The following is a 26,915-nucleotide window of genomic DNA, read 5'->3' on the forward strand; positions in this document are numbered from 1 at the left end:
TGTCACAACAGACCACAATTTACTTACAGTATTTTTGACACGGTCATCTACAGTTCATGAATAAGTAAACACCAGAAGTGTGAATGATGTGAATGCATATCAATTTCAGTCATAAAGATAAGCTACCAGGTGAGCTACTGCTTTACTGTGACCATGGGCCAGGTCTAACCCAGTTTTTACATGGTTCTCATATTATATAGCCATGTCTTTCACTTTGTAAGTTGACTCATGCGTGTAAATGGCACTAACAAAGTTAGTGTTCATTTCTATAAGCCCCTTCCCACTCTTCAACACTCAAAGCTTTGTCAGTTACATATCACGACAAGTGCCAATCGTTTGAGGAACCAGGGTAAGGGGATCGGTGTACTGTACTGTTCAGACTTAAGCTGTGAACATATTCATTTCTAATTAACAGATTATGGGGTTTATAAAGTTCAACAAAAATGAACTGAACTACAAAAACCTGGCAATTTTCAAAAGGCAAGAAAACATTTGCAAAAAATGTGCACAAAAACAAATTCCCAGTAAAGAGGCAAGAGTAATATTGTTTGCTCTGTATTTGGAAGAGTGCATTGCATAGTTTTAGGGCATAATACTGCCATAATAGAACATCTTAGAACATGCTATTCCACTAACATTAACAAGATCAAATTACTGACCAACAAAAACAATTTCTACAGTGCATTTGGACAGTATTCAGACACCTAGACTTGTTCCACATTTTGTTACTTTACAGCCTTATTCTAAAATTGATAAAAATAGTTTTTTTCTCCCTCAATCTGCACACAATACCCAATAATGACAAAGGAATACAGTTTTTTAGACATTTTTGCAAAAATACTGAAATATCACAAGTATTCAGACCCTTTACTCAGTACTTTGTTGAAGCACCTTTAGCAGCGATTACAGCCTCGAGTCTTCTTGGGTATGACGTTACAAGCTTGGCACACCTGTATTTAGTGAGTTTCTCCCATTCTTCTCTGCAGATCCTCTCAAGCTCTGTTAGGTTGGATGGGGAGCATTGCTGCACAGCTATTTTCAGGTCTCTCCAGAGATGTTTTATCAGGTTCAAGTCCGGGCTCTGGCTGGGCCACTCTAGGACATTCAAAGACTTGTCCCGAAGATGCCACCACCATGCTTCACCGTAGGAATGGTGCCAGGTTTCCTCCTGACTTGACGCTTGAAATTCAGGCCAAAAAGTTATCATGTTTCTTGTTTCTCATGGTCTGAGAGTCCTTTAGGTGCCTTTTGGCAAACTCCAAGCGGGCTGTCATGTGCCTTCTACTGAGGAGTGGCTTCCGTCTGGCCACTCTACCTCCGTGACCAAGGCCATTCTCCCCCAATTGCTCAGTTTGACCAGATGGCCAGCTCTAGGAAGAGTCTTGGTGGTTACAAACTTCTCCCATTTCAGAATGAAGGAGGCCACTGTGTTCTTGGGGACCATCAATGCTGCAGACATTTTTTGGTACCCTTCCCCAGATCTGTGCCTCGACACAATCCTGTCTCGGAGCTCTACGGACAATTCCTTCTACCTCATGGCTTGGTTTTTGCTTTGACATGCACTGTCAACTGTGGGACCTTATATAGACTGGTGTGTGCCTTTCCAAATGTCCAATCAATTGAATTTACCACAGGTGGACTCCAATCAAGTTGTAGAAACATCTCAAGAATGATCAACGGAAACAGGATGCAATTTTGAGTCTCATACCAAAGGGTCTGAATACATATGTAAATAAGGTTTTTCTGTCTCATTTTTAATACATTTGCAAAAATTCTGAAAACCTGTTTTCACTTTGTCATTGTTTGGTATTGTGTGTAGATTGATGAGAGAAAAAAATAATTGTATCAATTTTAGAATAAGGCTGTAACTTAACAAAATGTGGAAAAAGTCAAGGGGTCTGAATACTTTCCGAATGCACTGTATGTCCAAGACATATACAGTACATCACAGATGTACAAGGCAGTTGGTGCACTCCAATCCCCTTGCATCTGCATCAAGCTATTAGATTGCTGCTTACAGCCACCGCTTTTCATCCAGCACCATTGTTTCAACCACTTCATAAGTCTCTTCTCCTTTGCAGGGGACAGAGCACTTGGTTCTGGACCTGAGGTGAATCACTGTGTCCCATTTCCTTAGTGCTGGAAGTTGAAGAGACCTTAAAAGTACTGTACCTCCACTCAATTAACCAGTTCAGCAGTTCAACAGTAAGCTGGAGAAGGGGGAGTATCTTACTACTGATTGTGATTGAGAAATTCACAGTATTGTTACACAACCATCCAACAGGGTCGGTCATTGACCTATTCCCTAGATTTGAACTAATCTCCCTGTTTTTCTCTTGGATGAGGACTTTTCAGGCACAAAGTCTGCTGCATTTTGTTCAAGGCCATGCTGGTCATCTTAGCTTCAACCAAACTAAATACAGTAATAGGTGACAGGAAAACAAAGTTGAATGTTTGTGTGAAGGAAAAGGGAAGCTGTTTTGATATGTATTCCCTTTTGTCGTTTTTACCTCATACCACAACTTTGAGTCTGTCATCGGCATTGGGTTTGGCTGTGGACTTGTTTTCTGTCTCCCCAGTCTTTCTTGGCACCTTTGGGCTGGAGGTTGGCTTTCTGGTTGTCAAGGGGCTGTTCAGTCCTTTTCTCTGTAGCTGGGGGCTGGATGAGAGCAACTTCCTGTTGAGCTGAGGGCTGGATGAGCCCAACTTCCTGCCGAGCAGGGGGCTTCGGGAGACTTTGATTTTGGGGGGCTGCTGCAGGGTGTCCATGGGCTTCAGGGTTCTCAGGCTGAGAAGCCCACAGTAGTAGTTACACTGATGCTGAGTCAGGAACTGCTCAAACACCTTAGGAGAACCATCCTCTGTAAGGCTTTGATACCTGCAATGCAGAAGTAATTTCCTTAGAGTTGGATAAGACGATGTGGACCAACTGGTAAAACATTTGCACGAATATATGCCTACTTTAAATAATAGCATCAACAGAGTTGGGGAGTAGTGAACTACATGTAGTTCAACTGAATTTAACTACATTTTGCCGTAGCTTGGTGGTAGTTGTACTGAATTCATATCTAGGTAGTGTTTTCTCTAGTTAATTATATTTTTTCAATGTAGCGGTATAGCTAGCTACTGGAAATACACACTACCTTTTTTTTGCAAAAAGATAAGAAAATATGGGTGAAGTAAGCAATCATTTCCTTTCTTTTTTGGCATCAGACCTGCTTAATTCTCACTTGAAATATTTAATTGGCTAAATTACACATTTTGTTAACTTATGACCCCAGAGTTATCTGTTCTTGCAATTTGTAGTTTGACATTTCAGATTTACATGTGATAATAATAAAAAAAAGAAGTAGTGAACTACTTTTTCAAAGTAACTATAGTTAAGTAAACTCAATTTTTCTTAAGGGTAGCTGTAATGTAGCTTAACTTCTTCCAGTGTGAAGTAATCGGTAGCTTGGTAAGTAGCTTTATTTCCATATGAGAACCTAAATATAGAATGATATACAAACCCCTTCAATTTTGTGACGATTCTAACTTTAGTGATCTTTGGTCCAACACCTGAAATAAACAAATAACACGGATCATTTTGTTGTTTCAACTGCCTTTTTTCATCTTTTTCTTTTGAGAATGACCTTGTCTGCTAGTCTTTCTTACCCTCCAGCCCAGTGACCAGTAAGTTGCCATTTGTCCATTGGTGGATCCAATGCTGGAAGGAGCAGCATTTCATTTCCACCTCTGAGGTGGCTCTGGTGATCAGCCTGCCTTTGGCATCCATCATACAGTACTTGAGGAAGATGTCCTTCAGGTCAGCCTCCACAGTGGCATATGGGACCGAGTTGGCAGGGCGGTACATCAGATAAAGAGGGCTCACTCTGTGTAAGCATGCAGAAAAACAAAGGGAATGAATGACATAACCATACTCTGTCATTTTTTGTCATTGATTTACTCATACTATTGTGTATTGATAATGATCATTGATAAGTGTATTGATAATGATCATTGATAATGATCAAAATTTGAATTGCAGTCATTATATTACTTACTCCAGTGAAAAGCCAAAGTTTTCAATCACCCTCGCCTCAGCAGCAAAGATTTTGCAATACTCCCGAACTGTGTTTTGGATTTTGCACTCCTGGTGAGACAAAAGGCAAAGACGCATTGCATTTGTGTCACATTTGTTTTCTCATATGCTTTTTCTCTATAATCACCAATTCAATGTTAAACTAGTGAAAACCCATTATGCACTGGTATGCACCCTGGACTCTTTTTAGTTTCTTAAATCTGTACCTGAATGTCCTCATGATGTGATGTACAGTAAGACTCACCTGCTTAGTAATTTCCATGTTTCTCTCTGCAAGGTTGCTGTCCTCATTGGTCCCATAGGCGATGGGGTTTTGTACTTTGATGATGCAGTTGGTTCCGGACTCAAACACAGGGTCCAGGCCATAGATGACCTTCACCCTGCAGGCCTTGTGTGCACAGCCCTCTCCCAGGTGGGCCTCTTGTGTCATGATGCGCCCAAAGAACTTCTCCCCCCAGTATCCCGGGTCTGCTAGGCCTTTGGTGAACAGCATTTGAGTCATTTCTATCTCTTCTCCAACTGTAAAGGATGCAATATGAATGTCAGAAACTCTCTACAGGAGCAGGAACATTGTGTTATATCATAGCAATAAGGTAGTCAACAATACAGTATGTTTAAGTTATTTAAGCAATAAGGCCTGAGGAGGTGTGGTATATGGCCAATGTACCACGGCTAAGGGCTGTTCTTTGCGCAACGCAGAGTGCCTGGACATATGACTCAATACAGAGTGCCTGGACACAGCCCTTAGCCGTGGTATATTGACCATATATCACAAACCCCTGAGGTGCCTTATTGCTATTATAAACTGGTTACCAACATAGTTAGAGCTGTAAAATAAATGTTTTGTCATACCTGTGGTATACAGTCTGATATACCACGGCCGTCAGCCAATCAGCATGCAGGGCTCGAACCACCCGGTTTATAATACTGTATAAACCTCCTCAGTGCCTATGAGGCTTACCTTCTAAATCCTCACGCAGGAAGTACTCTGAAAGTACTGCAGAAAAACAAAAAAACAAACACAATTAGTAACTCATGGAATAAATGGTTGAAGTAATGTTGTGGGATTTGAAATATGCCACTAGGTTAACATAATTTACAGTCTACGCTGAGAAGGAAGTCAGTTGAATCAGTCCCAAATTCGTTCTTGATTGTGCAGCCGTACACCCCACAATCTTGACTGGATGTCTGGACGATGGCCAGCGCTACTTGGCTCTCATCTCCTCCACTGGGAAATAAAAGAAGATAAAAAGGTTGACGTGACACAAGACACACGCTCACAGCATATTCAATAATGTATTCACCTCCACAAGAGGTCACTGTGAGACTGAGACAGACAGTAGTGCTGCGTGCCATGCTTGCATGAGGGGAGATTTTTCTGACCTAGCAGCCAATAGCACAGATTTATATTTTAAAGCCCCCTGGTGAATAGCGAAATAGTGTCTCAGTTTTCAGTGGCTGTGTCTGGCCAAAGCTTCACCTCCCTGTGTCAGTCAGGATCAGAGCTGTGGGCTCCCTCGTCACATAAACTGGACACCTCCCAGAGTGAGAATGAGAGAATGATATGGCTGTGTGATAAACCCGCTGCTAAAATTAAAGGCTGTTCATCTTCAGAACATTAGTTCTTCAAATATAGCACATGGCCCAGATGAACCAACCAATGGGGCTATTAATGAATGCTTACAGTAATACTGTACAAAGCAACTGTTTTCAGAGGGCAGGTGTCTATTACTGTAAATGCACGATGGCTTTGATCAGAGTGAATATAAATGCCATGTCACCGCTAGATAGATGTATTGCAAGCAGTTACTGTAAACTCTGGGTTGGGAGATGCCCTAGGGATTTACCTTCTTTTCACCTCAACTATCTCTTCCTCGTCCCTGTACCACTTGATAGAGGAGTCAATGAGCACGTTGAAGAACTGGCACCAGAGTTTCAAGTGTCCTGAGGCATCTGGGAAGGGCTCTCCCCTGATTTTACGGATAACCTGAGGAGCTGGGTGGGGGGACACCAAGGTAAAGATATACTGTACATGATTTCCTCTAACGTTTCTACATTCAGAAGCAGCTTCCTGATCAGCTCCTCCTGATAGGAGACACCAACACCAAGAGATGGACATAGAAACAATATTGGATTAATCTCATACATTTCCTATTTTATTGTTTTACCTTTGAAGGGGTTCAGCTTCTCCTTCTCAAGAGGTTTGACCTCAGTCTTTGGGCTCTCTGGCTCCTCTGTGTTGGTCTCCACAACTTTAGGCACCTCCAGAGTTGCCTTCCTACGGCTCAGCAGAGGGGAACGTCTCTCCAGCGGTGGGGTCTGTGAGCCTGCTGGGGCCTGCAGGAATGCTGCCCTGCGAGCCTGACTGGGCGACAAGTATGGAGCCGCCTCCTTGACCTGGGTGTCCAGTGGGCTACCACCCACACCCAGAGCCACCACTACCCCTTCTCCCTCCCTGGGGATGAAGATCTTGCGGCGAGCTCCAGACGCCAGCTCCTCAGGCGTGGCAGAGCGGATGAGGGTCAGACTGTCCCTTCTTTTCAGCTTGGGGCTGCTCTCACAAGACAGGGAGGACGTTGGGGTGTCTCCACCACTCTGCTCCAATCCTGCCTTCTCACTGTTAGCAGGGTCATCCACAGTAATGGCAGGGGGAGTCCTGGACATTAACCTACGAAGAGTACTGGGACTCCTGGGGGGTGTTGGGGGTTTGACAGCAAGCCTCTCAATAGGGGTTCTTTCTCTTGGTTCATCGCCAATGATGTAAGACTCTATCCTTGACTCTTTGAGTGGTTTTACCTTATCAGTTTCTGTAATACTGATGTCCTCAGCTTTTTGGATTGTTGTTTCTTCTGATGGCATTACGGGTTTATATGACACAGAGGGGATATTGTCTATCACACTACGTTCCTTTGTTTCTATAGTCTGTTTTTGTGGAATACTATGGGGTTTGTCAGACTCAGGGGTAGAATCATTTTCTAAATCACTCTTGACCCCCCTGAGCATAGCCACGAAGGATTCTGATTCTTTACTCTCATTTTTAAGAAGCTCTTCGCTTTCGAAAGGGCTATCCTCACAGATTACAGAAATAGGAGGGACCACAAACAGAGGCACTTTGGGTACTTCCTCCGATGTTCCTGTATCTAAGACGAGGGGCTTAACTTGTGGATGCTCATGGTCTAGTTCACTATCATCAGAATATGAAACATTTATTTTAGGAATGAACTTATTATCCGTCTTTGTGAGGCACTCACTACTCGTTGGTTTCTCTGCCGTAGGCGTTTTTGCCTCTTCAACTGGTGTAACTTCCTGCACTTTCTCCATTGGTTCGATGATAATATTATTCTGCTTACTTTCTTGAGTGGGTGTCACATCAATTATCACTGGGGTAACAGCTGCACTTTTTTCTGTGATCATTATGTCTAAAACATCTTTTGCATCATCCTTTTGGAAAATGGCTGACTCTGATGTAGGTTCATTGGGTGTAATACGTATTAATGGCTGTGTAGGCTCTTTGACTTCTGGTTCCGTAATCTCTATATTTGGTATAATCATTGGCTCTTCTTTTGTCTGTTGTTCTGTCACAATCATTTTGATTTCTTGGATTTTAAGAGCAGAATCTACAATTCTAATCTCTGTTACATTTCTAGAATATCCACCCAGATGAGGGGCATTAGCCTTTCGACTGGTAACTGATGCTGCCACTGGTTGCTCAGCGGGCACAATGGCAGAGCCTCTCACAGGCTGTCTCTCTGAGTGTCTCTTAGATTCACCCAGCATTTCTACCTTTATCTCAGTCACAATTTCAACCCGTTTCTCCATAGTGAGGGTTGGCACCTCATTTCTCTGTAAACTCACATTCTGGTTGCCAAATGGACAGTCCACTAACCTATTCTCCAAAGCAGGAGTACATTCCACTTTTAAGGCACTTTCATCGCTTTTCTCTAAAGCTAAGATAGTTTTCCTTTTTGTGTTGAGATCATGGTCCTCTATGCTCTCCCCTGCCACAGGAGGGTATTCATCTGTTATTTTTAGAACTCTATTCTTTAAACTCTTTTGCAGCAAAGTGGGAGAAGATTCCTCCAATATTTTGAAATGTATCTCCTCCTCCTTGTTATGTATTTTCTCTTTACTCTCCTCTAAAACCGGGATGCATTCTACGTGTGCTTTTGAAGAAATTGTCTCTACATTCTCTTGCAAAGTATCAATATCCTTGTCTTGGGACTTAGAATTGTGTGTACTAACTTTATCATCCAAAGTAAGAGTCTGCTGCTCTTGTGTTTTAAAATGGCATGTTTCAATTCTCTCTTCCACAGCAGGTGTTTTGATATCAAATATCCCTGCACTCACATTTAAAGTGGGACATGGTTGATTCTCTGCTTTGACATCACTTTTCTCTCCATGATTCTTATAGACACTTTCAATGCCCTTGTCATCCACATGCATTTCCTTCTCTTTTTCACTTTCGATGAGGCACTGGCTGACTGTGGGTGGGACATTACTGTTAGGAGCACTCCCACTGTCATCCATACTAGTTAGGTTTGACATGTGGGGACCTGCTCCACTGCTGGGGTCTGGGTTCCGTGTAGAGTCAGATATACCCGGTTTGTGTAAATCTTCAGTTTTATCATTTAGTCTTGTCACCTGATCAGTCCCGGATGAAAACTCTTGGATGTTTATCTCATGTGGGGCTGAGACAACCATGTGGGGGACTGAGTCTGCCTGGGTCTGATCCTCGGCAGCCTTGAGGCAAAAACAAACACAGCTGTTTAGTACCACATAACATCAAACACTCACATGGTATTTGTAAAGCCCTGAACAACACCATAATTAATAACAACACCATGATAACTACTATGTTATGATTATATCAGCTACCACTAAGGTAAATCCTATTATCTTGTGACTATGAATCTTTATCGACACTTAGCTTTGGAGAAGTATCACAAACCAATAAAGATTATCTGCAACGAAAAGGGTTTTTAAATCATTGACAAACTATTTGTTATGGCCAACCACATGACCAAGGCCAGTATGTTCACCTTTGACTATTGAACACTCAGTGCTTCTTTAAGACTGAGGAAAGTTGTTTTCCATAATAAATCAGTTTTAAAGAATGTCCAGAGATATAATATAATTCCATAATATTTAAGGAATCATATCAGAGTTTGGTAACACTTTATTTGGATAGATGGTTTGTAGATGTTCCGTAGATATTCAATAACTGTCAACAACATTTCAACTATCTACTATCCCTAGCCCTAATCTTAACCCTAACCCTAACCCTAGCCCTAACCCTAATCTTAACCCTTTTACCATAACACTTAGTCTAACCCTTTACTGTAACCTTAGCAAGCAGATTCTTATCAACAGATAGTTTGTTGATAGTATGATCATCTGAAGATAAAATACAGTATATGGGAATATCCAAATAAAGTGTCACCCAGAGTTTTCAACATACGTGAACTGTATAACCTTTGTGAATATGTTAAAATCGGCAAATGTGTACATAATGTTTGTGTGACCACGGACAATTTAAAAAAAATGTTTACGACCGGTCAGTTTTCATGAACTCTCCCTTACCCATATCGAACAGGATCAAGTTTAATTGAAACCAAGTGTTGGAAAATGTCAAGTGTTTAAAAACGGACAGCTTTATCTGCACCAGATAAGGTAAACGGTTCCTCATGTTTTCCACACAAGGAAAAAACCTGTAACCCAAACACTGCTACTGTCACGTTCTGACCATCGTTCGTGTGTGTTTTCCTTGTTTTAGTATTGGTCAGGACATGAGCTGGGTGGGCATTCTATGTTGGATGTCTTGTTTGTCTATTTCTATGTCTGGCCTGATATGGTTCTCAATCAGAGGCAGGTGTTAGTCATTGTCTCTGATTGGGAACCATATTTAGGTAGCCTGGGTTTCACTGTGTGTTTGTGGGTGATTGTCCTTGTTCCTGTCTCTGTGTTTGGTTTGCACCAGTATAGGCTGTTAGGTTTTCATGTTAGGTTTTTGTATTGTTTGTTTTTCATCATTATTAAAGATGAATCTAAATTACCACGCTGCATTTTGGTCCGACTCTACTTCACCCAAAGAAAACCGTAACAGCTACTGTATTATATATGGCAGTCTAATAAGGGAAATAATAATATGATCTGATGATACAATTAAAGAATCAATAAATTAAACCATTCTATCGTTTATTTTATTTAATGCTTTTCTATTTTGCAGTAATGTATTTAAAGGGGGACCAGGTGTTGGGATAATTCAGATGTTTTCTTGTCAGGTACAGTAGGTTAAAGGATGCTGTAAATGGACCTGTTGTGTTGAAGTCGGGGATTTCCCCAGTCCTTTAACAGGTGTGTTGCTTGCACAGTGAGCTGAATGAATGAGTGCATATCTGTTGGCAAGGGACTATCATCCCACCTCAAGTGACTAATGCTGAAAGTAATTTGCTGTTGCTGAGCACATGCTTAGAAAATGTAATTGTCTTTGGGGAAATAGAGACAACACGTGACTTTAACATAAAAGTCATAAATTATATTTGAAAAATGGAGCCTTTAAAAAGTAACATTGCCTGTGGCAAAAGCAATTTCCATGTTAATTAAAACAATCAGATGCATAAATGTTTTATTCTAATGCAATATTTTTCCTGGATTACAGGTTTGTTTGAAGAGCAGTATGTAGTATAAATATCTGAATAATAACGTTTATTATTTTGAGGAATCTATCTTCAACTTCCCCTGGCTTTTTTCTCAGGTCATTCATTTTGTTATGTGACGTCAAACAGACCCCTTACAGTTCCATGACATGTTAGAACAGGAGAGTCCGAGTTGTGTTAAATGAAGAGGAACTGGTGTCATGTTCAGTCTAATTTTTTTTTACTCTAGCCTGAACAAGGCCTCTTTAACAGAATTTTTAGTCTTGTGCACAAACAAAGTTCTGTCCATTGTTATGAGTTCCTCCAATTGATTTGCCACAACTTCTAACATTAACTGGCCACAACCGGAAAGGGGAGTTGCAGTTCCACATTATGGAGAAACATATCCACAAAACCATTGTTTGTGTAAAGAGTGGAGAGCAGCTCCCCTTACTGCATGTTCTAATGTTCTAATCCAATATAAACACAATGGGCAGCAGACTTTCAGGTTAATTGGAATTAGCACCGTAGGGGACTAATAGAATTAGTGTCATAATGTGTCACACTGGCATTGAGAGAGATGTTGATTCTAGTTACATTACTGAGACATTAAATAGAACCATATCAGTTTGCCAGTGAAGTTAGTCTATGATGTGTCATATAGTTGCGTTGTGTACGGTATAACATTACAATGAACAACGTCAGTAAGTTGTGGGCAGGACTACAATCAAACAACCATTATATATACAGTACCAGTCAAAAGTTTGAACACACCTACTCAATCAATGGTTTTTCTTTGTTTACTATGTTTTACATTGTAGAATAATAGTGAAGAAATCAACACATATGGTATCCTGCAGTAACCAAAAGTGTTAAAAAAAATTGAAATATATTTTACATTTGAGGTTCTTCAAAGTAGCCATCCTTTGCCTTGATAGCTTTGCACACTCTTGCATTCTCTCAACCAGCTCCATGAGGTAGTCACCTGGAATGTATTTCAATTAACAGGTGTGCCTTGTTAAAAGTTAATTTGTGGAATTTCTTTCCTTCTTAATGCATTTGAGCCAAAATGGCAATTTAACTGCACCTCAGATTGCAGCCCCAAAAAATGCTTCACAGAGTTCAAGTAACAGATACATCTCAACCTCAACTTTTCAGAGGAGACTGCGTGAATCAGGCATTCATGGTTGAATTGCTACAAAGAAATCACTACTAAAGGACAGCAATAAGAAGAAGAGACTTGCTTGGGCCAAGAAACACGAGCAATGGACATTAGACCAGTGGAAATCTGTCCTTTGTTCTGATGAGTCCAAATGGTTCCAACCGCCGTGTCTTTGTGAGACGCAGAGTAGGTGAAAGGATGATCTCTGCACATGTGGTTCCCACCGTGTAGCATGGAGGAGGAGGTGTGATGGTGTGGGGGTGCGTTGCTGGTGACACTGTCAGTGATTTATTTAGAATTCAAGGCACACTTAACCAGCATGGCTACCACAGCATTCTGCAGCGATACACCATCCAATCTGGTTTGTGTTTAGTGGAACTGTTATTTGGGGCGGCAGGGTAGCCTAGTGGTTAGAGCGTTGGACTAGTAACCGGAAGGTTGCGAGTTCAAACCCCCGAGCTGACAAGGTACAAATCTGTCGTTCTGCCCCTGAACAGGCAGTTAACCCACTGTTCCCAGGCCGTCATTGAAAATAAGAATTTGTTCTTAACTGACTTGCCTGGTTAAATAAAGAAAAAATAAATAAAATAAAAATTTGTTTTTCAACAGAACAATGACCCAACACACCTCCAGGCTGTGTAAGGGCTATTTGACCAAGAAGGAGAGTGATTGAGTGCTGCATCAGATGACCTGCCCTCCACAATCACCCGACCCCAATTGAGAGGGTTTGGGATGTGTTGGACCTAGGGCTGTGTCTGTCACGAAATTTCATCAGCTGGTGATGGTCAATTACCGTCGGTCTCATGGTAATTGCCTATTAATTAACATAAAGGAGTTCCACACATGCAAGCTGCTGATGCGTGCCTTTTAAACATCTACATTTTAAAAGTCTAAAGTGTAATAAATCCATTTAATTGCCTGTACACCGTCACAATAAATCCATTATTAATTTTAGGCAGGTCTTTCCTATGAAACATTAGAATATGAAGAAGTGCCATTATTTTATATTACATGATTTTATAGTAAGAATATAATTGAACATCACTGAATAAAATTGAAAGAATATTTTTCCTTGCTAATGCGTGCATGGCGCTGTTATTCTGTATTCAGCTTAAATTGTGATAATTTGAAGCAGGTTATATGCTTGATTTGGAGTTATTTAAACATATACGGGCTGCATGATTCCACATTATTGATGATGTAAAAAACTAGAGTGGTTTTGTCGCCACCATGACAGGGGGTCAGCAGATGTGTCCGGTTCCTTCTCTTCCATAAAGCAGGTCATCGCGGTGTCGGCACGCACTTACAACTTTAGTTGTTCTACAAAAACGTTGAGCTATAAGTTTTGATTTTTAATACATCGTAAGACTGCATGATGAAACTCTAATGATGATTTGAAAAAAGTAACTTGAAAGGCATGAGCTCTGCTTTCTTATTGCGCAGTCTGTACACACTCCAATAGTCTCTCATTCACAATTTGACAACTTGATAATACCTTGAATTTCACGGTGGCATCCCCTTTGTGGCCATAATGCACCCTAAAGAAATGCATGCCTTTTGCAGCCCGGAGTGCTGCGTAGTGCCCTTCTCCCTGAGTGTTCTGCGCAATCCGAAGCTCCTCTCACTTACACGGCTCTCTGTCATGTGATCGGGTCTTTCTCACAGGCTACAAGTGAAGACAGTCACATCGGGGACGCACCTGCACGTGTCCTTATCCAACTCCGAGGTGCATATTGAAGATATTGGAAGAACTGTCCACATTTACTTTTCGTCAGCCAACAAGATGAGTAGGCCTAATGAACAGCAAAAGCACTAGACTATGTCAATCTACTATCCCCCATAGTACAAAAGTTGACCAATTCTATTCTGTACGAGAAATAAATATTCCGAACATCGTCTGGGACACTTGTGGGATGCAATAGATCCCAAATCAATACAACCACTAGCATCAAACATTTTTTTTATGCAATGTGGCTGACACAACAGATCAGAATGTTTAGCTTAAAATGTTGATAAACTATTAGGCTATTTCTTCACATTATAAGCGCTGCAATGCGCACATGGTAGTAGGCTATAAGCACCAATGTTCCATTAGCGGAAAACACCCTTATCAAAAGTGACCGCAAATGCAATTATGCATGTAATGCTTTTATAAAAGGTACATTTTATGGTGAAAAATATCTTCAAACTTTTAAACCTACGCACTGCATAGAAATGCTAGTTAGACTCTACATCCCTTGCTTAATTTGAAGAAGTTATTTGGCCACTTTAGTTGTGATATAAACCTTACTAAAACATATAGGCCTATGGGATAGGCTACATGAGATGTGCGACTATGATAAAAATAAATATTAAAAAAGGCATTCTTATGCTGGGCATCATTCACAAGTGATAATATCATTCACAAGTGGTAGGTTAATATTGTCACCCATCAGACTATCCTTGATTTAATCTTGTCTTTACATATACTAAATAATGTATGTGTGACATTTGTTTTGATTTAGAATGTACCATTATCATGCGCCTGTATCGAAACAGGGGCAGCGGGAAAAAATGCATGTCATCTATACACTTAAATAGCATCTATGCTTTTCCCTGTGGTTAATTTAAAAAAAAATGTAACATTTTAATTTTCATGCCAGCCAGGTAGGCTATACTCCTGTTGTAAATGTGAGCAATGTGCTTAATATAAGGAAAGTTCGACAAATAAATATAGCAGTCCTAGCCTACAGAAAGCTGATGGGATCCTCGTCTTTTTATTAGTGGCCATCACTCTGTTTTCTTGCGCAATTGCATAGCCTATAGAAATGTTGCGCAACATGAGCGCATGGGCTCTCATGAAGTGTTTGATTCGATTTTCAAATACATTTGCATTGATGTCAGAGTGATTAGAGGGACAATAGAGTGCTGAGTGCCAGGCAGTTAGCAAGTTTGGTAGCATCAGAGCTTGGAGAAGCCTAATTACTGTGACAAACGGTAATGTGGAATTTGACTGCCTTCATGACTGGTAACCGCCGGTGTGGCGGTAAATCGGTGACCGCAACAGCCCTAGTTGGACCATTGAGTGAAGGAAAAGCAGCCAACAAGTGCTCAGCATATGTGGGAACTCCTTCAAGACTGTTGGAAAAGCATTCCAGGTCACTACCTCATGAAGCTGGTTGAGAGAATGCCAAGAATGTGGAAAGCTGTCATTAAGGCAAAGGGTGGCTCCTTTGAAGAATCTCAAATATGAAATATATTTTGATTTGTTTAACACTTTTTCAGTTACTACATAGTTTGATGTCTTCCCTATTATTCTACTTTGTAGAAAATAGTAAAAATAAAGAAAAACCCTTGAATGAGTAGGTGTGTCCAAACTTTTGACTTTTGGGGGGGTAGATCAGCTTTAATATTGTGGATAGATGATTATATTATCCAGCAGAGCTAATTGTTAAAATATAATGATATTTCATGGTCACAACATAATAGTTGGGTACGCCTATCTTAATTTCTTCAGTACATGCAAATGTGTGCTAATACAACCCTAAGAGTTTGACAGTGAGATAGATGTAGAGTTTTGTCATTACCATCAAAGCACAATGAAAACAGTGCACAGAGAATTACAGAATGTTTTTCATTTCAATTTCTAGGAGTTTTTGTAAATACAATTTTTTTTCAGCTTATCCAATCTCCCTGAGAATTATTTGTATTAGTCAACACCAGATTGCCCGAACTGGTCTCATTCTTTTATACAAGTTGGGCAGATTCCCTGTTTCCCCCACTACATTGCTTGAGGTGTTGCTCTCGAGTGATACTGATGCATTGAAACCCACACTCTCAAGAGTCTAGATAGTCTGACAGAGCCTGGCTGACACACAACATGCCCCCATGTTGCTGATAGTTTCTTGGTTAGTGTGTTCTGTCTGTTTTAGACAGTACAGTGGCTACGAACACACAACTAACAAACTAATAGTCTCTGTTATGATTCATCTGCATTCAGCATGTTCTTTGGACTTTCTCTAGCTATTTGCTGTGGCTTAATCATATGTATCATTTTAGCTGTTGGCCTGGAGTGGTTAGACTCAAGTCTTGTTGCACAAATGTACAATCTATAAATAGCCTTTAAGTGGCTCCCTACTGCAGTGTGCAACTGAGCGGTCAATGTAATCTTAGAAGCAACAAGGCACAACTTACCTCACTGAGGGCTGGAGGGCCAGACATGGGCACTGTCTCTGTAGTGTTGCTGATCACCTCCAGACATACATCCATGGCACTCTGCTCAACATGCTTCAGTGAACGAGGCACACTCTCTGGTGCTCTTTTGGAAGCTGAAGGGGGTTCTTCTGGGTGTGAAATAGTAATTCCACGCTCGTGTTCATCTGGATTCAACCGTTCCAATGAATCTGGCTGCTGGTGTGGTTTCATAGTTATCGGGGCTTTCTGTAGCCCATCTACCTCCATCGGTACTGTCTCCTCTGTGGGGTTTTTATACACCTCTGGTTGACCATCTTGCTCTTGTGGATGTGGATGGGGAAGGCTAGGGTATGGCTGTGTTGGGGCTAATGTATGACCTCTCTCGCTCTCCTGACCTTTCACATGATGATCATGAGAAGCATGATCCTTCTTGCTCTTACCAAAGAAAAAGTATTTGACTGAGTGGAGCACATTGGAAAGAGTTTCCTGCATGTGGTGGTGATTGTGATGATCTCCCTCCTTGTGGGCATGTGTCTTAGCCTCCATTTTGACTTCTGAGGCTGTGTTGCTATGTGCTGTTGTCCTATGCAACTGTTCTGCTTCTCTTGCTCTTTCTTTTTCGCTCTCAATTGACAGTTCTCCCGCTCTCATTTTCTCTCTTTCCTGTTCTCCAAGAATCCTCTCTCTGTCCATCCCCTCTCTGTCCTCCCTCTCTCTCCCCTTCTCCTCTCTCACATCTGTTTCAGGATCAGCAGCAGTAGTATCCATTGTCTCCGCTGCCAATGTTTCCTCCACTTGTGCAGGGATCTTTTCTTCAGCAGTCTGCGAATGAAGGGTATCTGCCAGAAATTGAGACAAACTTATCCCTCCATCATATGAATTTTCTCCGGTGCCCGGGCCTGTATGACTACTGCCTGGTCCTGTATGACTACTGCTGACAACACCAGAATCTACACCATTTGAGATCTTTATTTTCTTTTTGGCTTCTCTGGTTTCTCTGTTGGGAATTTTGCCCCCATTCTCTGTAGGTTTTACTGGAGCCAATTCACTGGCTTTAGCACTGACCCCATTAGGTTCTTCAACAGCAGGTGCTAGCTGCTCCACAGCCTCTGCCCCCTGGCTGACTGTGATCTCCTCCCCATCTGGTGGTGAGGAGGGGACGCTTGAGGCCCGGCGTTTCCTCTGAGAGGGGATCGGGCTTCTTCGGAGAGGCTGCTGTTCCAGAGGCTCTTTCTGGATGTTCTCCTTGCCCCTTTTCCTGCTCTCCTCCAACTCCCTCTTCTTGTTCTCTGCCTTCTGTTTCAGCTTGGCAAAGAACCTCTGGTGGATCTTGTACTCACTCATGGTGCCTACCTCCAGAACCCCAGAGCAGGAGACAATGCCTTTGCTGTTCCTGGCTGAAGCCTGATAGATGGCTGCATCATCCACTGTGCAGCTGCAAAAAGAGGCTCAAATAATTTAAGGAACTGTGCAGGCATCATTGAGCACAAGTTCAAATAGAAAACCCAAATTGTAATTGTTGAATTATATGGTTTCTGGTATATGGTTTTCTCTGTCTTACTTACTTGTAAATATGGAGTGTGTGAGTTTTTCCATTGCAGCCAATTTTATATTTTGGAAGACCGCAGTATCGGTCCAACTCCATGTCGTCTCGGTACCACGTCAGTTCTGGGGCTGGGTTACCTATGGACATCACATGGAGATGGTACATCACAGACATACAGTAAAATACAGTAATACATACAGTAAAATACAGTAATACATACAGTAAAATACATACATACAGTAAAAAAAAAGTGGGACACAATCATGAAGTGGAACGACATTTATTGTATATTTCAAACTTTTTTAACCTGTCTACGATATTGGTTCCCAATTGGGAATCAACCCTCCCACGTTCAGCTGAAACGGTGGCGCATGGAACGCAAAAATATTCTTAACAATATTTAAACCTCCACACATTAACAAGTCCAATAGCTCAAATGAAAGATAAACACCTTGTTCATCTAGCCAGCAAGTCAGATTTCTAAAATGTCTTACGGCGAAAACATAGCACATATATATGTAAAACCACCACCAGACACAGCTCATTTGAATAGCCAAAACATGCAATCAACAAACGCAGGATTAAAAAATAAATCGTTCACTAACCTTTTGAAAATCTTCATCAGATGACAGTAATATGACATGTTACACAGTACATTTTTTTTTTTCAATAATATGCCATTTATATCCATAAATGTCCATTTACAGTGAGTTCACGTTCAGAAATTACTCAAAAATGCCCGCAGGAAATCTAGGTAGCGCGGCAAGATAACGTAAATAGACATCATAAACTTTGACTAAATATACATGTTCTACATATAGTTAGAAAGATACACTGCTTCTTTATGCAACCGCTTTGTTAGATTTATTTTTAACGTTACAGAAATCGCACACTATTCAATATGCTGAGACGGCGCTCAGTTCCAAGCTACATTTCTACGTAATGTTGGAGTCAACAGAAACACAGATTTAAGCATAAATATTCCCTTACCTTCGATGGTCTTCGTTCAGAATGTTCTGGAAGGCTTCATACTTACCCAATACATTGTTTGGTTTCAAGTCTTGCGTCTTTGTATTAGCTACTGCTAATAACATCAGCTGAAATGCACCCAAAACGTCCTCTGGTCCGGAAAAGTTGCGCATCAAAACTTCAAAATTACATATTATATGTCGACTAAGTGCAGAAGCAAGCTTTATGATGTTTTAGACACACAAAACAAACTTCAATTCAATCGGCCATCGTCTGCCCTTCTCTTGAGTGCTGGAACAAAGGAATGGCTGGGACCAATTCGCGCCCCTACGCACAGCCTATTTTCTCGTGGCACGCACTAATTTCACTCCCATAGGGTCAATTCTCGCGGGATTTGAACGATTCAAAGCTCTACTGAAAGAGGACATCTAGCGGAAGAGATAGAAAGTCTCCTAAGTCTCCTCATAACTGGTTGGGAAGGGTGGGGGCCATGACGTCAAAGTTGCTCCAACTTTCATGGCCACAAAAACTAGTTTGGAAGAATGCCTGCCCTGTGAGTTCTGCTATACTTACAGACATAATTCCAACAGTTTTAGAATCTTTAGAGTGTTTTCTATCCAATAATAATTTTTATTTGCATATATTAGCAATTTTTGACAGATTTTTTTTTCCAGTTTACTAGGGGTACCCAATCTCTCCAAAGGGGGCATATGTCTGCCATATCCTTAACAAATCAAAAACTGAAAAATTGGGCGTGCAAAATTATTCAGCCCCCTTAAGTTAATACTTTGTAGCGCCACCTTTTGCTGCAATTACAGCTGTAAGTCGCTTGGGGTATGTCTCTATCAGTTTTGCACATCGAGAGACTTAAATTTTTTCCCATTCCTCCTTGCAAAACAGCTCGAGCTCAGTGAGGTTGGATGGAGAGCATTTGTGAACAGCAGTTTTCAGTTCTTTCCACAGATTCTCGATTGGATTCAGGTCTGGACTTTGACTTGGCCATTCTAACACCTGGATATGTTTATTTTTGAACCATTCCATTGTAGATTTTGCTTTATGTTTTGGATCATTGTCTTGTTGGAAGACAAATCTCCGTCCCAGTCTCAGGTCTTTTGCAGACTCCATCAGGTTTTCTTCCAGAATGGTCCTGTATTTGGCTCCATCCATCTTCCCATCAATTTTAACCATCTTCCCGGTCCCTGCTGAAGAAAAGCAGGCCCAAACCATGATGCTGCCACCACCATGTTTGACAGTGGGGATGGTGTGTTCAGCTGTGTTGCTTTTACGCCAAACATAACATTTTGCATTGTTGCCAAAAAGTTCAATTTTGGTTTCATCTGACCAGAGGACCTTCTTCCACATGTTTGGTGTGTCTCCCAGGTGGCTTGTGGCAAACTTTAAACGACACTTTTTATGGATATCTTTAAGAAATGGCTTTCTTCTTGCCACTCTTCCATAAAGGCCAGATTTGTGCAATATACTACTGATTGTTGTCCTATGGACAGAGTCTCCCACCTCAGCTGTAGATCTCTGCAGTTCATCCAGAGTGATCATGGGCCTCTTGGCTGCATCTCTGATCAGTCTTCTCCTTGTATGAGCTGAAAGTTTAAAGGGACGGCCAGGTCTTGGTAGATTTGCAGTGGTCTGATACTCCTTCCATTTCAATATTATCGCTTGCACAGTGCTCCTTGGGATGTTTAAAGCTTGGGAAATCTTTTTGTATCCAAATCCGGCTTTAAACTTCTTCACAACAGTATCTCGGACCTGCCTGGTGTGTTCCTTGTTCTTCATGATGCTCTCTGCGCTTTTAACGGACCTCTGAGACTATCACAGTGCAGGTGCATTTATACGGAGACTTGATTACACACAGGTGGATTGTATTTATCATCATTAGTCATTTAGGTCAACATTGGATCATTCAGAGAGGATCACTGAACTTCTGGAGAGAGTTTGCTGCACTGAAAGTAAAGGGGCTGAATAATTTTGCACGCCCAATTTTTCAGTTTTTGACTTGTTAAAAAAGTTTGAAATATCCAATAAATGTTGTTCCACTTCATGATTGTGTCCCACTTGTTGTTGATTCTTCACAAAAAAAATACAGTTTTATATCTTTATGTTTGAAGCCTGAAATGGGGCAAAAGGTCGCAAAGTTCAAGGGGGCCGAATACTTTCGCAAGGCACTGTATATATATTTTTGATAAGATATTGATAGTTTCATGTTTATCTCTCATTAAGAGTACACCATCATTATCCTCATTTTTTTATTTACAAGTTACCCTTGAGATATCACACAGTAGCCACTAATCATTAAATAAATAAAAAATTGAAGTTTTGAAATGAAATTGTATCAAGAACAAAGGCATGTTTCAGACTGTTGCATCATAGCGGTATGCAAGGCCACAAGTTTTACTGCTGTAGTTGAAAAGCAGCCAACCAAAGTGCCAGAGGGAAGGCAACAGCAAAACCTGCTTAGATTTTCAAACCTATTTTTGTCTTGATTCTCTGCGCCAACATTATGACATTGCATCATTTACTCTCAACTGCCTTTATTTTTTAACTGCTTTTTTTCTTTTCACGTTATTGAATACGCTTTAGAATAATTGTAAAGAACAGGAAGGCCTGCACACTTTATGCTCCCAATTTACTGATTTATTGACTATTCTTGTAGAGTGCTCACATCCCAAAATATACACATTTCACCTCACATGACCATTACGCACATGCAATGGTGGGTGAGGAAACAATTAAATTCACTTTTGCGCATAGTCAATCATAATTTTTCACAGAGGTACATATGGTCATATCGGATAATATACATACAAATGTGTCCAAGTTAAAGCCTAGGCAACAGTAAAAAAAAAAGAGATTACATTGTAATACCCGTCCATATGACCATTACGCGCAGGACCCGTGGTGGCCATAGTTATAACTACAGTGACCTACACTACAGGACCAAAAATATGTGGACATCTGCTTGTCGAACATCTCATTCCAAAATCATGGGCATTAATATGGAGTTGGTCCCCCTTTTGCTGCTATAACAGCCTCCACCCTTCTGGAAGGCGTTCCATTAGACGTTGGAACATTGCTGTGGGGACTTGCTTTCATTCAGCCACAAGAGCATTAGTGAGGTCGGGCCATGATGTTGGGCGATTAGGCCTGGCTTGCAGTTGGCATTCCAATTCATCCCAAAAGTGTTAGATGGGGTTGAGGTCAGGGCTCTGTGCAGGCCAGTCAAGTTCTTCCACACCAATCTCGACAAACCATTTCTGTATGGACCCCGCTTTGTGCATGGGGGCATTGTAATTCTGAAACAGGAAAGGGCCTTCCCCAAACTGTTGCCAAAAAGTTGGAAGCACAGAATCGTCTACAATGTCATTGTATACTTTCGTGTTAAGATTTCCCTTCACTGGAACTAAGGGGCCTAGCCCGAACCATGGAAAACAGCCCCAGACCATTATTCCTCCTCCAACAAACTTTACAGTTGGCACTATATGCATTGGGGCAGGTAGCGTTCTCCTGGCGTCCACCAAACCCAGATTCGTCCGTTGGACTGCCAGATGGTGAAGCGTGATTCATCCCTCCAGAGAACGAATTTCCACTGCTCCAGAGTCCAATGGAGGCGAGCTTTACACCACTCCAGCCGAAGCTTGGCATTGCGCATGATAATCTTAGGCCTGTGTGCGGCTGCTCGGCCATGGAAAACCATTTAATTAAGCTCCCGACGAACAGTTCTTGTGCTGACGTTGCTTCCAGAGGCAGTTAGGAACTTAGTAGTGAGTGTTGCAACCGAGGACAGACTATTTTCTACACGCTTCAGCACTCGGTGGTTCCATCTTTGAGCTTGTGTGGCATACCACTTCGTGGCTGAGCTGTTGTTGATTCTAGACATTTCCGCTTCACATTAACAGTACTTAGAGTTGACTGGAGAAGCTCTAGCAGGGCTAAAGTGTGACGAACTGACTTGTTGGAAAGGTGGCATCCTATGACGGTGCCACGTTGAAAGTCACTGAGCTCTTCAGTAAGGCCATTCTACTGCCAATGTTTGTCTATGGAGATTGCATGGCGGTGTTCTTGATTTTATACATCTGTCAGCAACAGGTGTGGCTGAACTAGCTTGAACTTAATTATAACATAATAACACACAGAAATATGAGCCTTTGGTCATTAATATGGTTGAATCCGGAAACTATCATTTCGAAAACAAAACTTTTAATCTTTCAGTGAAATACGGAACCATTCCGTATTTGATCTAACGGATGGCATCCCTAAGTCTAAATATTGCTGTTACATTGTACAACCTTCAATGTTATGTCATAATTATGTACAATTCTGGCAAATTAATTAGGGTCTTTGTTAGGAATAAATGGACTTCACACAGTTCGCAACGAGCCAGGCGGCCCAAACTGCTGCATATACTGCTTGCATGGAACACAAGAGAAGTTACACAATTTCCCTAGTTATAAGAAATTCATGTTAGCAGGCAATATTAACTAAATATGCAGGTTCAAAAAGATATACTTGTGTATTGATTTTAAAGAAAGGCATTGATGTTCATGGTTAGGTACACATTGGTGCAACGACAGTGCTTTTTTCGCGAAAGCGCTTGTTAAGTCATCACCCGTTTGGCGAAGTAGGCTGTGATTCGATGAGAAATTAACAGGCACCGCATCGAATATATGCAACGCAGGACACGCTAGATAAACTAGTAATATAATCAACCATGTGTAGTTAACTAGTGATTATGTTAAGATTGATTGTTTTTAGATACGTTTAATGCTAGCTAGCAACTTACCTTGGCTTCTTGCTGCCCTCGCGTAACAGGTAGTCAGCCTGCCACGCAGGCTCCTCGTGGAGTGCAATGTAAGGCAGGTGGTTAGAGCTTGGACTAGTAACCGGAAGGTTGCAAAAACGAATCCCCGAGCTGACAAAGTAAAAATCTGTCGTTCTGCCCCTGAACAAGGCTGTTAACCCACCGTTCCTAGGCCGTCATTGAAAATAAGAATGTGTTCTTAACTGACTTGCTTAGTTAAATAAAGGTGTAAAAACAATACAAAATAAAAAAAAAAATTGTCCCCAATCGGTGTCCAAAAATACAGATTACCGATTGTTATTGGTCGACCTCTAGTTCAGACCTTTAGGAAACATGGTGGACAAACGGTGAATCCAATACAATTCTCTCATCAGTAATAGATTATCAGTATTTCCCCCTCCTAGGAGTCTTAACATGTTCAATACCAATGTATCTCAGAGAGCTGATGTTGTGACGAGCTTCCATGAAATGCGCAGCTATAGGCGTTTCTCTGATCAAGAGTCCTGATATTACTCCTGTGTTCAGCAATCCTTGTTTTCAGATCTTGTTTAATTTTTTCCTACATAGCATAGACCACAAATAAACTTGATCAGGTATAGCATATTTTTTGTGGAACACATAGTGATGCCTGTAATCTTAATGGCCTTGCCTGTGATAGGGGAATTGAGCTTTTGCATTTGTTCGTGAAGTTACATGGCCGCATCTGTAATTATCATTTGGCACATTTTGTCTAGGAAGGTGCTACGCAGCGTTGGTGAAAGATCAGACCTCACCACCATTTGACTGATGTTGGGGGCGCTTCTGAAAACTACCCGTGGGGGTTCTTTAAACATCTTTTCCAGTTGTGGATCAGTGCTCAAGATGTGACATAGTTTTTTTTATGATAAAGGTCGAACTGTTTGCCAAGTGGGGAGTATTGAAGGAAGCAAAAGTCAACGTTTCTCATCATTTATCGCCATTCTCACTTCATGTTTGCATCGCTGTTTAGAAGTTGGTTTGTTTCTCCGCTTTCTCCAAATCCTCAACTCACAACTATCTAATGCATTCCCACACATACACAACTCTGAAGGATGTAGGCGTACCTGTAACCACACACGTCAACTTCACATTACAATTCTCTGACACAGCCTTGGATTTAACGGTGGTCTCAAATACAGGCTGGGTGTCCTCAGTCAGCTGAGCCATCACACCGAACAATGTACTCCTGGAGAAAGAAAGGGTGCTTTAGCTTGAGTGTCTGTTCTTCAGGGCATGTGCTAAAGTACTTTCCAATGAGAAGGCCAATATTTCAGGGATCTTTTAGCCAACCTTTATTCTGTACATTGTTTATTCCAGGCAGGGGAAGAAGGCAGTTACTAATCATTACTGATTGTGAAGGGAGATTGCTCTCTCAAACATTAAACATTTCTCAGCAGTTGAAAAAGTGACATGGTAAAAGTACTTACAAAGTTATATTTTCAACAATGTCATATCAATGAAATTGTATATCAACGTCAATGTTCAATAACATCAAAGTCAATATAACAGGTTCACTTACAGTATTGTTAAAAACCGGTGTAGATTTGCTCTTTCACTCTTGGGGGTAAACCGGGATGTGTGGTTAAGATGTTAGTTGGAATAGGTGTTGTAAAAGTATGCATTACCTCGATGACCTGGATTGAGAATACCTTGAGTAGCTATTCAGAGAGAAGGCAAATAAAGGCAGCCCATCAGACATATTGGTGGTTTTGTGTCTTAGATTCTCTTACATGGGACTCAGTTGTATTTATAAAGTAGGCTACAAAAGAGATTATTACTGGTATTCTAAGAGTTGTGCTTTTCTTGAGAATGCTGAAATACTGTTACTTGGTTATTACTTGCCATGTAGCATTTTGGACATTAGGAAACAATCCACAGATATGTTGAGGTGGCCGAAATATCTAATGAATGTGTGTGGTGGACAAAGTCGCACTGAAACGCCAAGCGTCACAATGAAACAAGTAAGAAGAGGTGATCTACCTGTTTTCAGGCCTGACATTGGAGAGGTAGTTGCTGCTCTCCAAGCGGCCATTCGAAGAGCTGGGCTCCTCCTCATTGTAGCTGCCGCCGGACCTCCCGTTGCTAGAGTAAGAACGGGTCATTGGTCTTCTGGAAGTCATTGTCCACTCAACAGATATTCCCACAAATATAAAGGAAATGTGTCTACTACAGCAGACTGCTCCTTGAGTAAAAAAGGCTCAGCTTGTCATGTATCAAAGCCCCAGTTTCAAGTTGCAGTGTCTTACCGGTGTAAGAGTAGCTGGAAAAGAAAGGAGAAAACAGCTGTTAATACTGTTAAATGTTGGTCTAGGTTAGTCTGGGAAACCATTCACTCATTTGAATAGATCCTCAAAGAAAATATTACCTGTATGCACCTTTCTCAAGCAATGCAACAATTATCAAAACTCCAAAGTAATTCAGACAGTGACAACTGCTTTCCTTTGACCAAGCTAAGCAGTTGCAATGAAAAAGGTATACATATGAACCGTTATCAGGCTCTACAAGGGTTATTAGGAGTCAAGCTGAACCCTTAGACATTATTCTAGAATTCAGAGAACTAACATTGAACTCAAACACTTCTTGGTTGAAACAAAAGTTGATGAATTTGTGAACTTACCATTGATAGGCTTTTCAAAGTCCCAGAGGCAAAGCTCTGACTGCAATTGTCAATCAAACACATGCTTGTGGTGCCAGCAGGACCCTATTTATAGCAGGCCTACAAATAGGTGCAAGTGCACATCACATTTTCTGAAACCAGCCTTCAGACATGTATTCAACAAGAGAACGCTATTTTGCTCTGAGAACAAATGAATGTTCTCCAAATTTGAGAAAAATATTTAAAATAGAAATACCAAGAGAAAACAGATCATTAAACACTACCATAGTTGACCAAGAAAGGTCATGTCTAAAACACAACCTCTTAACATGTTGACAGCAGTGAGTATAGACTCACATCTAGGTGGGACACTGTGTTGGTGAAAGACTTATTGCAAAACACTGATATGTCATGTGTCCAGAGATACTTGGGGATTTATTTCATGAGGTAGATGATGACGACCTAAGCATGCTTGGTTCTTACCCAGGACAGCCCTCTCCCTTGATACTGCCTGCCCCTCAAGAGTTCTTCCAAAACACCCTTGAGAATAAATTCAGCCATCTGACCACATTGCTTCATTTTCCAAACATAAGATTGCCTAATTAGGTTACACAGTAAGGTCACAGAGGACTACCAGGGTATTACATAAAATAAATGAACTGTATTGCTGTAATGGTCGTTGTATGAAGAAGGTGTGGACCAAAGCGCAGCGTGGTAAGTGTTCATGTTATTTTTATTTAAACTGAACACAAAACAAAATAACAAAGAGAATGAACGAAAACGAAAAGGTCCTGTCAGGTACAGAAACACAAACCAGAAAACAACTTCCCACAACACATAGTGGGAAAACAGGCTGCCTAAGTATGGTTCTCAATCAGAGACAACGACAGACAGCTGTCTCTGATTGAGAACCATACCCGGC

The 26,915-nt window shown here is 41.2% G+C and overlaps 1 protein-coding gene across 5 annotated transcripts; it reads right to left on the reverse strand.

Moving 5' to 3' along the window:
• Positions 1-1,827: 1,827 nt before the first annotated feature.
• LOC110521169 (titin) lies at positions 1,828-26,350 on the reverse strand. Of its 5 annotated transcripts, none has more exons than XM_021598606.2 (15): positions 26,015-26,350; positions 25,378-25,657; positions 25,023-25,055; positions 24,462-24,583; positions 17,617-17,734; positions 16,052-17,486; positions 6,250-8,821; positions 5,929-6,076; positions 5,182-5,309; positions 5,043-5,078; positions 4,326-4,600; positions 4,044-4,132; positions 3,655-3,872; positions 3,510-3,558; positions 1,828-2,878 (listed from the first exon to the last, which is right to left on the reverse strand). In XM_021598606.2, the coding sequence occupies exons 2-15, from the start codon at positions 25,515-25,517 to the stop codon at positions 2,512-2,514; spliced, it is 5,730 nt and encodes a 1,909-aa protein (XP_021454281.2). In that variant the 5' UTR covers positions 25,518-25,657; positions 26,015-26,350; the 3' UTR covers positions 1,828-2,511. The 5 variants fall into 5 exon arrangements, with proteins under 5 accessions (XP_021454281.2, XP_021454288.2, XP_021454295.2 ...); XM_021598613.2 differs by lacking the exon at positions 26,015-26,350 and adding an exon at positions 25,763-25,987; XM_021598620.2 differs by lacking the exon at positions 25,023-25,055.
• Between the last annotated feature and the right edge of the window lie 565 nt (positions 26,351-26,915).

Source organism: Oncorhynchus mykiss, chromosome 1 (genome assembly GCF_013265735.2).
Source record: "Oncorhynchus mykiss isolate Arlee chromosome 1, USDA_OmykA_1.1, whole genome shotgun sequence".
NCBI classification, from domain to species: Eukaryota; Metazoa; Chordata; class Actinopteri; order Salmoniformes; family Salmonidae; genus Oncorhynchus; species Oncorhynchus mykiss.

Excerpts from the sequence above, each read along its gene's own strand:
- LOC110521169 (XM_021598606.2), bottom strand. The coding sequence starts at position 25,517 with ATGACTTCCAGAAGACCAATGACCCGTTCTTACTCTAGCAACGGGAGG. Across the intron at positions 4,133-4,325 it reads ACATGGAAATTACTAAGCAG|GAGTGCAAAATCCAAAACAC; the intron begins GTGAGTCTTACT and ends TTGTCTCACCAG. Across the intron at positions 3,873-4,043 it reads AACTTTGGCTTTTCACTGGA|AGTGAGCCCTCTTTATCTGA; the intron begins GTAAGTAATATA and ends ATGCTTACACAG.